General features: G+C 38.8%; 1 protein-coding gene across 2 annotated transcripts in view; it reads right to left on the bottom strand.

Moving 5' to 3' along the window:
• LOC126470176 (double-stranded RNA-binding protein Staufen homolog 2-like) overlaps nucleotides 1-13,547 on the bottom strand; it is a 257,254-nt gene that overhangs the window by 73,371 nt on the left and 170,336 nt on the right. For both annotated transcript variants that reach the window (XM_050097836.1, XM_050097827.1), the window contains exon 11: nucleotides 6,267-6,413. In XM_050097836.1, coding sequence (XP_049953793.1) covers nucleotides 6,267-6,413 — 147 coding nt within the window. The remainder of the gene's footprint in view (nucleotides 1-6,266; nucleotides 6,414-13,547) is intronic.

Below are 13,547 nucleotides of genomic sequence, written 5' to 3'. Positions count from 1 at the left end.
ATCTCAACATCCTTCAAGTGACCTTTACCACTTATCACCTTCCAGTACTATTTTGACTTTTCTTTTAATAATCTTCTCAAGCTGGGCTCCACTCTCTTCTGCACATGCACAGTGCATTCTAATTTGGAAATTGTGACACTAGGACCATAGGGTTCTTCTGCTCACATCTGGTCATAAGCCCTAAATTCTGTTTGTATTAACACCTCTCTTTGACAATGAATGATTGAAAATACTTTGAACTCCTGTTACTCCCATCTCATCATTTGCACCAACATAATTCTTCTGGCAGTTGTGTATATCCCCTTCCTCAGTTTTAATGCCACAAGTGATACAGCATTTGCTTTGAGCCTCTACAATTACCTTCCCAGAATCAAAGGATGTAGCCATCACAACACCATCTAGTGAAATGTGGTCACGTTCCTGCCCGCCACCATCAAAACATAAACAAATATCACCACATGAACTTCCCTTGATTGCTTCTTCAGCTGCTTTCTTCATTGGTAGGTTACAGACTTTAGCAACAGCAGTTCCAATAATTTCATTATAGGTCATAAATTTTGCAGGTGGATTTGTAATGTCAAGCATTGCACAAAAGAGTTTGTCTGCCTCGATACCTTTATCGATTCAGTATTAGTTTCAACACAATCCCTTTGCAAAGACATTGATTCTCTCCCAAAGATATGACACCATCACATTTTCTGCACACATTATTTTCGGAACTAAAATCACTGATCATGCTGAAGTTCACCACAATATTTCCAACTGAGTGTTCATCTCCACAAGCTGACTATGATGAAATGTCTTGAAGATACTGGAGTTTTTATCTTGAGGTACTGCTTTTCTTTACATCTGGCATTCTCGGTTTCTTTGATACACTGACTTCACTTACGTTTCAATTATTATTTCCTCTGCATTTTTCTTTAGGCAAGAATTTCTTGATTCACAGGATTTTTATAAAAATGTGCAAAACCAGAAAAAATATAAATCAACACTTACTTCACTCACAATAAATTTCAGTTAGTGCTAATAACAGAGTCAGAAAACAATAACAAATGTTATCGGAACAAAAGATGTTGATAGCAGTTATAGGGTAGGAAATCTTGACATGTAGCAAATGGCTTGCAAGGAATATCAATATCAATGCAATTTTCTCAGCATAGTGCAGATCGCACAGAGCATCAGAAAAACAACCATAACTCAAGAACAAATTGAGGTATTTATACAAAACAAAAGCTGTGTTAAGCAGGAAATAGTGGGCTTTTCAAATATGCAAAAATTTAAAAATCTATTTTCTGACCCTATTTGCCTTCCGTCCCTCCTTAAAAACGTCGGGAACATTCCTTGTTACTGCATTTCCTATTTATTTTATTTTATATTCTTCAGATCATATCTCTTCTTGTTCACTCACTATTTTATTGCTAATATTCCTTCTTCCAATTTGACCCTTTCCCATTCAGATCTAGAATGCCTCTTCATATCATTAAATCCCTCTTCACTTCACTCCATACTCTTCTCATTGCTCCGAAACTTTTTTTCACATCATCACAGTCACAGCCAACTTTACACCAGCTGGAGTCATGGAAGTGGCAATGCTGTGAGGAGGCCTACTACTGATGCAGTAGAGTGTTCGGAAGGGAAATACAAATTCTAAACAGTATGATTTCGAGTGTTGTGAGATGTGTAGTATCTTCCCTGGAGGATCAAAGGCCATGGATCTTTCTTTAAAATGCAAGTTTTTTACTGATTTGGTATTACAGAAGCAATCTTTAAAGATAACGTGACAGGGTGAAGTAATATAATAAATTGCGTAGACTTAACAAGTTAGTAAAACATGATGTGTTGTTTATAGTAAATTTGTATCATTTATTAATTAAATAACATTTCTTCAGATGGTAGATAAATAGTGTGTCTCAGGATACGCAAGCAGAAATGGTTACAGTGGTAATAAGAACTACACCATGGTACTGTGGTTCTCAACATGTAGATATGCACTGAGCAATTCTGAGGAAAAGCTGCATAATTTCAAATAGATCCATTGTCTGTAAGAAGGAATTTAAAGAAGAGCGACTTTTAAAGACTTGCAAGGAAATGAGCATATGTATTCAGAAGCTTGACCAAAGTAACATGAAGGTGATTTTCGAAGAATGTTCCCCAATCTGACGCATTAACTAAGTTATTTAACTGACTCTGAATCTGGGAAAGCTCCAACTGGAAGATGACCGAGGCGAGAGAAGATCTTGGTAAGAGAAATGAAGAGGGGCTTGCAGAAAATGTGATTAAAAATTTTACTTGTACAAAATTTAGGCAGGACTGTACGAAGCGACAAGAGGTACCTCAATTAGAGCGCATGCTACTACGAAAGATTGTTAACATTAATTGAGTTTCTAAAAGTTATCAGTGCAAGCAATTTGGAAAATTCAAACTATTGTAAACATTAACAGTTGTAAACTTATTGCTTCCTTACACATTTCAGTTGAAACCAATTGAAATAAACCAATATCCAAGAAATCTTATGTTATTCTCATACATCCGATTCTAATTTTTACCAGTTGGTTTGTCTGATTTAGAAACTTTGGTGATAAATCAGAATAAAGTAAAGTATATATCAATATCACATTGTAAAACCTTATGCTACCACACAACTTTTAATGCAGTAACTTAATGGAGATTTCTGTTCTAATTCCACATTTTTTCCCTGCACTTTTTAATCTTCCCTTTGAGTAATTGCTGATGGATATAGACACCAGAAACAAATCTATCCAAACAGTTCAACAGGAGTGTGTTGTTTCCCAAACCAGACATCTCACTACATCTTATTGAAGAAATTGATAATTAAATTTCTTTCTATTAAGGTGCTGTATAATATTACAAACCACTTAATGCATACTACATTTTTTAAAAAAAAGAGGAAAAACTGCCATTATCTTTTACATTTCTAGCCATGGTAAAATTGTTTTCCAATGTGTTACACGTGTGCACAGCACACATGACATTTGTGCAATGCATTATTTTTGTATATTGTAATTTTTACCTTTTTAAGAAAAACTCATATCTGCATCTATATCTACATAGATGGTCTGCAAGCCACTGTAAGGTGTGTGGTGGAGGGTACTCTGTTCCACTACTTGTCATTTCCCCTCCTGTTCCACTTGCAAGCAGAGCAAGGGAAAAACGACTGCGTGTGTGCCTCCGTATGTGCCATAATTTCTCGTATATTATCTTTGTGCTCCTTACGTGTGATGTATGCTGGCGGCAGTAGAATCTTTTGGTGGTCAGCTTCAAATGTTGGTTCTCTAAATTTTCTTAACAGCGTTTCCTGAAAAGAACGCCGCCTTCCTTCCAGGGATTCGCATTTGAGTTCTCGAAGCACCTTGTAACACTCAAGTTTTATTCAAACCAACCAGTAACAAATCTAGCAGGGCTCCTTTAAATTGCTTCAATGTCTTCCTTCAATCCAACCTGGTACGGATCCCAAACATTTGAGCAGTACTCAAGAATAGATTGCACCAGCATCCTACACACAGTCTACTTTACGGGTGAACCACTCTTTTCTAAAATTCTCCCAATAAACCGAAGTCGACCATTTGCCTTCCATATCATAGTTTCCACATGCTCATTCCACCTCATATCGCTTTGCATCATTTTGCCCAGATATTTAAATGACTTGATTGTGTCAAGCTGCACTCTAATAATACTGTATCCAAACATTACAGGTTTGCTGTTCCTCCTCATCCACATTAATTTCCGTTGTTCCATTTTGTCTTGTATCCTCCTAAAGTCACTCAACTTCAATGCCTTACCGTACACCACAGCATATCAGCAAACAACAGCAGACTGCTGTCCACCCTGTCTGTCAAATCATTTATGCATACAGAGGCACACTTCCCTGGGGTACTCCTGACGATACCCTCGTCTCTGATGAACACTCACCATCCAGGGCAACCTACTGGGTTCTATTATTTAATAAGTCTTCGAGCCACTCACATATCTGTGAACTTATTCCATATGCTTGTACCTTTGTTAACAGCCTGCACTGGAGCAAATCTAGAAATACGGAATTGGCCTGTTGTACTTCCTCCACAGTTCTCAGTACATCATGTGGGAAAAGGACAAGATGAGTTTCGCACGAGAGCTGCTTTCTAAACTGTGCCGATTCATGGATGTAAGCTGCTTAGCCTTAAGAAAGTTTATTGTATTTTAACTGAGAATGTGTTCCAAGATTCTGCAGCAAACAAAATTTAGGGATATTGGCCTGTAATTTCGCGGGTCCATTCTTTTACCTTTTTTAAATACTGGAGTCACCTGCACTTTTTTCCAGTTGCTTGGGACTTTGTGCTGGTTGAAAATTCACGATAAATGCAAGCTAGGTAAGGGGCCAATGCTGTAGAGTACTCTTTGTAAAATTGAACTGGGATTCCATCCAGATCTGGTGATTTACTTTGTTTTCAAATCTTTAAGTTGCTTCTCTATGCCAGGCATGCTTATTTCTATGTCATCCTTACGGGAGTTTGTTCGATGGTCAAATGACAGTATGTTTGTACGGTTCTCCTGCTTGAATGATTTCTTGGACGTGAAATTTGAAACTTTGGCATTCATTTTGCTGTCCTCAATCGCTTCACTGGTAAACAAGGGAAAGAATGAAAGCGATTTTGCATATGACCAGGATTTTCTTGGGTTCTCTGCCAGATCTTTTGCTATGGTGTGACAGTGGTAGTTGTTGCATGCTTCACATATAGATCTTTTCACAGATGCACGAATCTCTACTAACTTCAATTGTTTTCATTTGTGCATCCCCTTTTGAACCTAGAGTGCAACAGCCTCTGCTTCCTAGGTATCTTACGAATTTTATTATTAAACCATGGCGCCTCTTTTCCATCCACTTACTAGGTACGTAACTCTTCAGATCACCATTTACAGTCTGCTTAAATTTTGCTTATAATTCTTCTACATCCATCTTACTGGTACTGAGTGAAGCCAATTCACTGTCTAAGAAAAATGTTCATAATTGCTTATCTGCTCTATCTACCAGAAACACTCTCCTACCCTTTTTGACTGATTTATTAACTTTCAAAATCATAGTTGCTATAACGACATCATGACTGCTAAACCCCATTGCTATACTGACATTGTCGATAAGGTCTAACAAATTTGTCGCTACAAGGTCTAAGATATATCCACTGCATGTGAGCTGCTAAGCCAGCTGCTCTAGACAGTTTTCAGGAAACATGTTTAAAAGTATTTCACATAACTGTCTGCCTGTACCCCCCCCCCCCCCCCCAAATCCTAGATATGTGACCTGCTACCCTTCTGATGTGTCACCAATGGGTGATGATGTGATAAAGAGCTAAGTAGCTGGCTGTTGAGTGAGCAACTATAGCCGAGAGCTGTAATGAGCTGAGAGCTTGGCCATTTAAACGGGAACAGCATTACCAATTTCTTCTCGTGCGCATGTGTTAACCGTAACACTTCACTTACCTAAGTGCATAAGACACATTCTACCATATAATTGACATCTGCAAAATGTTCTGTTTTCATGAGCAGTAATTGTAAAATTTGCATTTGTGGCTACTTAAATGTAAAGATATCACTGATTCATTCTTGTGAGCATAAGTTTCAAGTACAGTAGCACATATTAGAAATTGAAACTGCTTTGTTTTCAACATGTAACAGGACATTTAAAAATAAACCCAGCTGTCTATTTGACAGCTGCACGTGTTGTCATACTGAAGGCTCTCACTTGCTATGCCATTGCTCTTTGTAGTTTACAATCCCAATGACTGAACAACTATAAAAGCAATAGAAAAATCTAATTTTACATGTATACAGTTTTGGGAATAGCAACATTGACCTTTGTTGCTCAGTTCAAGAACTCCAACTAATTATTAAATGTAAATATGCCTTGAAGTGCCTACAAGTGTTATTTCATTACTGTAGACCCAAATTTCAAGTAACACTTGTACAACATATTTTGGAGACGGCTCAGTGGCTATAAAACCAAAACTGCAAAAGAAGTGTAATACAAAAGCAATGACATTATCTAACATATACTAGCAAGATTTGTTAAAACTAATCACATAATGCATGGATACTACGCATCTACATCGTTGTAGGTTTTATTTTATTTTATTTTTTTAAGTATGGGAATGGGAATGGTTGTCTCAGTCTGCAATACTGTTTTAAAATGCTACTTACGTAAATTTCAAAAACGAAAGCTTAAAATAAAATTTGATACATCTTTTCTAATCAACCATGTAGAAACATCTCACCTCCATGACAAATTCTCTTCGACGGGGTACTCCGCGCTCTTCCACCAATGTATACACTGGCTCTCGCATCTTTTTTGCTTGCTGTATCAGAATCAAACGTGTTACAGGATGGATATCTTCACCGTATTCAGGCTCTCCTTTCTGTTCCTAAAGGTAAAATCATTTAAAAATAGCATTATACACACATTTCAAGTTTCAACTGACTATAAATTAACAAGAAATTGAAAGCCATTCAGTTCTTAAAACATTCAGCAAACAATGATTACAGTTAAAACTATGTCTGTACGCATTTGAACTTGCAATGATATGCAAAAAATAAATAAACCCACAGGCTATAGTAATACAAACTGCCTGTTGTAATTGGAAAGTTGATGCTTAACTGCAAGAGTAGAAAATGTTTATATCCTCTGCTGTTCAGTAAAAGGATGGGTATAACCCTATAAAACTATAGTTGGGCATAGATTTCAGTATATATAGAGACTAATGAGTTGTACTGCAGAATCTCTGTTGATGGGGGGATAGCTTAAAAAATAATACAAAACTATATGTAATGTGTTCATGGAGTTCAAAACTGTTAACAGTTCATAATTGGTAGCTAAAGATGGACCATTACTTGTTCCGAGTACTCTGTGCAAACACTCATCTGATGTAGGGTGCAGCACGGTGTAGTGTCCGGAAAGCCAAATGTACATAACGAGAAAACGCGAGTGGTTCAAGCCAAAGTTCTCATATATTTACGTGTTTTCTTCACAAATTACGTTACAGTGTGTGGTGGGAAATAGCTCTGGCATCACTATTAATTCTTCCCTTCCTTGTACCATCCGTGTATTGGTGTGTAGGAAGAATGACAATCGATAGCACTCCTTACAAGCTCTAATTTATTTAATTCTGCAAGACGTAAGTGGGAGGAAGAAATATACTTCTCTAGAGAGAATCATTAGTAGAGTGAAATTGAGGAGCAGGTGGTGGTTTGTGTGGGTGAAGATTTGCAAAAAGCACTCGTTAAATAGCCTGTGGGACACACACACACACACACACACACACACACACACACATTCTCTCTCTCTCTCTCTCTCTCTCTCTCTCTCTCTCTCTCTCTTTGAAGAACACAGTGAGGAGTGTACTGGAGTGTATTGAAGGAATAGCAATTATACTTCTTCCTCTCACAAACAACATGTAAGGACTATAGAGCCAAATGATTCTGAAACCAGAGTTCAGTTCTGTACCTGAATTTAGTTGTAAAAGACATATATCACTTTGAATGGTTGCTATGTGCTTCACAGCTGATGGTATACAGTGCAAACTGAATATGTCAATAAAAAATTAATGTCTGTTAGTTCTTCACTTCAAGGAATGCATTTTAGGATCCACTTGATCTGTAAAATTTTAGCCTTAAAAAGATTTGAGGTTCCCTTTATTTAAACAATCCAAGAGACCACATTTTTAGCTCTATGAGTCTGAGTATTAAACAAATAATTCACTTGTAGTATTCCATGAATACAAACTATTCATCTGAGAGTTAGTATTACTAAATGCATCACATAAGGAAATATACACTATTCTGCTAACTGTTAGCATATGGTAGCTGTTGTATGTAATGTGGAACTAAGAGAGAAACAGGGACAGAGAGAAAAGTGGAAATGTACTCTCTCTCACTTACTTTCTTTTTAAGTGCAGCAGGTACGCAGCTCATTAAGTTATCAACCTCTGCTGGTGATGCATATGGAGAGTAGCAAGTTGCATATCTATGTTTCTTTCTGTGCTTTTATAGTTTATTTCTTCAGTTAGTTGCACAAGCATGGGTAGGATGTGTGCAGATTGTGTGTGGATATGGACGCAGTTTGCGAGCAGCTGAATGCAATTTTGGCTACAATGAGCTGCCTTCCGGTTGCTGTCTGGTGTGCAGCAGTAGCAGAGAATATGCCTGTCACATGGGACATCTCAGGTGTCACTTGTTTTGCTCATGGGCTCCGCTGCTGAGGCACTTCCTAGTGTACACAATGTGGTGGATTCACTCTCACAGCAGGGTGAGCAGTGGGGGTAAAAGCACTCTGTGTTGCTTGAGGAGGAGGGCCAATGTGCAGACTGGCATCTGGTCTTGCCTATTTGCCCTGTGAGTGGATGTGTGGCCATTCCTTCAGCAGGGTCTGAGCAGGCACACAGGGGCAAGGGTTTGCTAGTTATCAGGATCTCCACTGTTAGGCATGTTGTGGAGGCCCTTAGAAATAGTATTCAGGGCTGGAAAAAAAGTAGGGTAGCTTTATCCAAGATGTGGAGGAGGCTGTTGAGCATGCAAAGTACAGTCGTCCACGAAGTTGCGGCTCACGTCGGCATAAAAATGCCTGTCACTTGGGCTCTGAGGTCATCAGTTTACACTGGCAGCTGGCAGAAGTGGTGAAGGCCGCTCACTTCACACACAGGTGTAAGCAGAGCTCGTAATTTGCAGCGTTGTTCCCACAGTTGATCACGGTCTTTTGGTTTGAAGCCGAGTGAAGAGTCTCAACCAAAGGCACTGTCAACACTGTGACCTGTGACAGTCTTGCCTGCAGGTTTTTGGACCCGAGTTTTTGGGGGGAGGGGAGATTTGAATGCCTACCATTGACACATTACACAAAGACAGCAGCTACGTGTAGCAGAGTACTTGGGAGTGCAAATGAGTTTTTTTTTATTATTTTTATTTTTTTTTTTTTTTTTAAAAAAAAAGCTACACCATAGTTTGAGATTCTCTGATGAACACTCACCAGTTGATACACGGACAGCAAATTCAGACCGCCTTCAGAGAAAAGACACTTCATCTGCCAAAATTTTATAAGTACATTGTAGAAGTATTCGAAATTGAGTTCCTGAATTTACTGGTAAGTTTCGAATTTACTGACCTCCAGGAAATTTCTCATACTCAAATTATTCTCAGGATGGAGAGGGAGAGCTGGCTGAAACCCAAAGTAGAAAGCTCTGAGATATTCAGCAATTTATGGAAAATATATTCGAACGACAGATTAGATGCCACAAGAGGGGAGTGCTCATAGCAGTTGACAAAAATATTGTATAATACATTGAGGTCTAATTTGAGTGTGACAGTGAAGTTATCTGATCATGTATAATAGGTAAATGTGGAATTACGCTCATCTACATTTACGGGAATACTCTGCAGTTCACACTACAGGGGTTTTTTGCACCACCTTCAGACTATTTCTCTACTGTTTCACTCACTAACAGCACATGGGAAAAATTAATACATAAATCTTTCTATATGAACACTGATTTCTCTTATATTAAGATGATAATTATTTCTCCCTATGTAGTTTGACAACAATAAATTGTTTTCATATTCGGAGGAGAAAATTGGTGACTAAAATTTTGTGAAAATATCTTGCTGCAACAAAAAATAAATACACCTTTGTTTTAATGATTGTCTTCCCAACTCGCTTACCATATCAATGACACTCTCTCCTCTATTTTGCAATAATACAAAATGAGCTGCCCTTCTTTGAGTTTTTTCGATGCCCTCCATCAATCCTATCTAGTAAGGATCCCATACAACACAGCAATACTCTTAGTAGAGGCTGAACAAGTGTAAGTACGCATTTCTTTAGTAGATCTGTTGCATCTTCTAAAGTGATCTGCAATAAAAGATATTCTTTGGTTTGCTTTCCCCACATTATCAATGTGATCAGTCTCACTGAAATTTTTCATAATTGTAATTCCTAGGTATTTAGTCGAATTGACACCCTTTAAATTTGTATGATTTATCATCAAAATTCATCAGATTTCTTTCTGTACTCATGTGGATGACTTCACACATTCCCTTACTGCGAGAAAACTGTCACTTTTCACACCATTCAGATATTCTCTCTCTAAGTCATTTTGGAATTGGTTTTGATTTTCTGGTGACTTTACTAGAAGGTAAATGATAGCGTTATCTGCAAACAATCTGAGAGGGCTGCTTGGATTATTTCCTATATCATTCCTGCTGATAAGGATTAACACTCGCTGGGGCAATGCCGGCTAACACTTCTGTTTTAATCAATTATTTTATGTCTACTATCAAATAATGTGACCTTTCCAACAGGAAATCTTGGATCCCGTTGCACAACTGAAGTGATACCCTGTACGCAGACAGTTTTATGATAAGCATCCTGTGAAAAGTGGTGTCAAAAGCCTTCTGGAAATCTAGAAGTATGAAATCAATCTAAAATCTCCTGTTGATATTACTCATACTTTGTGTGAATAAAGAGCTAGTTATGTCCCACAAGCATGATCTTTTCTGAATCCATGCTGATTGTGTATTAATAGACCATTATCTCTAATGTAATGGAAACTGTTCGAACACAGTATATGTGAATTAAGCTGCTTTGCTAAACTGAGGATATCTATGTCCCGGTTACTCATGTTGGCAGTTGTTTTCAATTCGAGTTCTGGAACATTTGCTTAGTCTTCTTTGACGAAGGAATTTCAGAAAACTGTGTTTAATAACTCTGCTTCTGTGGCACTGTTATCGGTTACATTACCACTGATCTGGCACAGTGAAATACTGATTATATCCTACCTTTGGTGTAATTTACATACAACCAGAATCTCTTTGGATTTTCTGGTATATTTTGAGGCAAGAGTTTCATTGTGGAAGCTATTAAATGCATCTAATATTGAAAGTAGCACTAAGTTTTGAGCTTCAGTAAAATTGCCAATCTTCGAGATTTTGTGCTCTTTTTAATTTGGCATGCTATTTTTCGTAGTCTCTGCAACATTGTTCTGACCTGTTTCATGTACCATGGGGGATATCTTTTTTATTTATTTGGTGAAAATCTCTCAATTGTCTCACATACTATTTCTTTGAATCCAAGCCACATCTCATCTACACCGAAATAATTTGGATGGAGACCGTCTATCAGGAAGGCGTCAATCTGCCTTTTGAAACACATTTATTTCGTGTTTACGTTAGGTGGATCTGGATGTTGCAGTGGTCAGTCTTGCTAAAATGATCTTGTGGTCACTAATCTCTGTATCTGTCATGATACTCCCTATGTGCTCAGGTTTATTTGTTGCTAAGAGCTCAAGTATGTTTTTACAACCATTTACACTTTGAATGGACTTCTACTACCATTCGGAGAAAGCAGTTTGTAAAATTTGTGATGATGTTTTATACCTTCCAACTGCTTTGAATATGTACTTCCACCAACAAATCGAAATTAGATTAAAGTCAACAGCAACTACAAGTGTACGAGTGAGGCACCGATTTGTGATGAGACTCAAGTTTTATTTGAAATACCTAACAACTGTATCATCTCAGCTAGGGTCGATAAAAAGGAACCAATCATTTAATTTACTCCTGTTGTCGAGGACAGCCTCTACCAATGCTCACAGAAACAAAGACGCTGCCGTCAACTGTATTTACTCTATCCTTTCTAAACACTCTTAGGTCCTCTGTAAAAATTTCAGCTGAACTTATCTCCAGTTTTAGCCAGCTTTCGGTACCTGTAATTAGTTTGAGCTTCAGTGTTTCCTATTAGTGCTTGGAGCTCTGGTTCTTTCTCAACACAGTTACGACAGTTTACAATTACAATACTGACTGTCGCTATGTCTACCCTCCCCATGTTCTTCCTGCACCCTTTGAATATGAAGTCTTTTTTCTGTACTTTCCCAAGACCTTCCAACCTGAAACACTGCCCAATCCATTCCACAAGGTCCTTGCTACCTGTGTAGCAGCCTCCTGAATGTAGTGGACACCTGAGCTGTTAGCCTGAAACCCCACCACCCTATGGCCAAGTTGAGAAATCTACAACCTACACTGTCACAGAACCATATGAGCTTCTGATTCAGACCCTCAACTCAGCTCTATACCTGCAGTCAATCCTGTCAATGATGCTAGAGATGGCCAGCTCTGCCTTCATCATGCAAGCAAGACTGGCTGTCTTTACCATTTCAGCTAGCCATGTGAAACCAGAGATAATCCCTTCTGAACCAAAGCAACACATTTTATTAGTACCAACATGGAGCCACCACCTGCAGTTGGCTGCACCCTGTACTCTTCATGGCATCTGGAATCAGCCTTTCCACATCTGAAATGACTCCTCACGGTATGCAAACAAAGAGCAAACTGGATTCCTTCCCCTCCTTGGCTGCCACATCCTTAAGGGGCCTCATCATGTGCATCAAATTGAAGCTCCTAACTTCCTGTAATCCTACTCACTGTGAATCCCCAGACACTGCGGGACCGAGTGAGGTGGTGCAGTGGTATAGCACACTGGACTCGCATTCGGGAGGACGACAGTTTAATCCCGCGTCCACCCATCCTGATTCAAGTTTTCCATGATTTCCCTAAATCACTCCAGGCAAATGTCAGGATGGTTCCTTTGAAAGGACAAGGCCAATTTCCTTCCCCATCCTTCCCTAATCCGATGAGACCGACGACCTCGCTGTTTGGTCTCTTCCCCCAAACAACTCAACCCAACCTAACTAACACTGCGGGACAAGAGGCTTCCTCTGGGACAGACCAAGTGACTTCATCTGCCTCAGGAACTTTTAGGGCCATAGATAGCACCCGAAATCTGTTCCTCAGAAGAACCGGGAAGGCCCTTCAATCAGCCTCCCGGGAAGTCTTTCGCCATCTGCCACATCTTGAAATGACCTCCACATCAGCCAAGGATGAGGGGATCATCCTCAATTCATGTGCGGTCACAATAGTGACACAGGTTGGATGTATCTTGCATCCACATGTCCAGACCTTACAACAATGACCACTGGCAACTATCCCAAGTTACGTGACTGACATCAGAGCCGCCTGGAGCTGCAAGGAAAGGGACACCACAGAGCTCACATCTGAACACACGAATCATAGTTCCTATCCATACTATAGTTGGACAAACTATAGAATAAATTGTAATTTAAAAGATGGAACTGAAAAATGAAATGCTGTGCTCTCAAGTGCTGCTGCCTAGACACAAGCTGCTGATCAATTAATGAGTTCTTCGGTTTTAACTGACTTCTTTCACATAAAAAAACACCTGACAAAAAAATGGCAGAAATATGCACTAAACAATAGTTAAAACACAAAACTGCGGCTACTAGAAACACAAATATACATGACATTTCAGATTTTACACTGAAATGTGCACAATAAATAAAACTAGTTAATTGCTGGATGTTTTTACTCACCATGCAATTCTGCTGTGACAGTCCGAGAGTCATTCAAAGAAAGTCTATGGCCAGTAGTGCAGAAATATACAGATCATACAATATTAGTTGGAGGGGGCTTTAACCTACTGAGGATACACTGGGACGTCT

Source organism: Schistocerca serialis, chromosome 1, assembly GCF_023864345.2.
Source record: "Schistocerca serialis cubense isolate TAMUIC-IGC-003099 chromosome 1, iqSchSeri2.2, whole genome shotgun sequence".
NCBI classification, from domain to species: Eukaryota; Metazoa; Arthropoda; class Insecta; order Orthoptera; family Acrididae; genus Schistocerca; species Schistocerca serialis.
The sequence above is the reverse complement of the archived record's forward strand: the minus strand, read 5'-3'. Positions and strand labels throughout refer to the sequence as shown.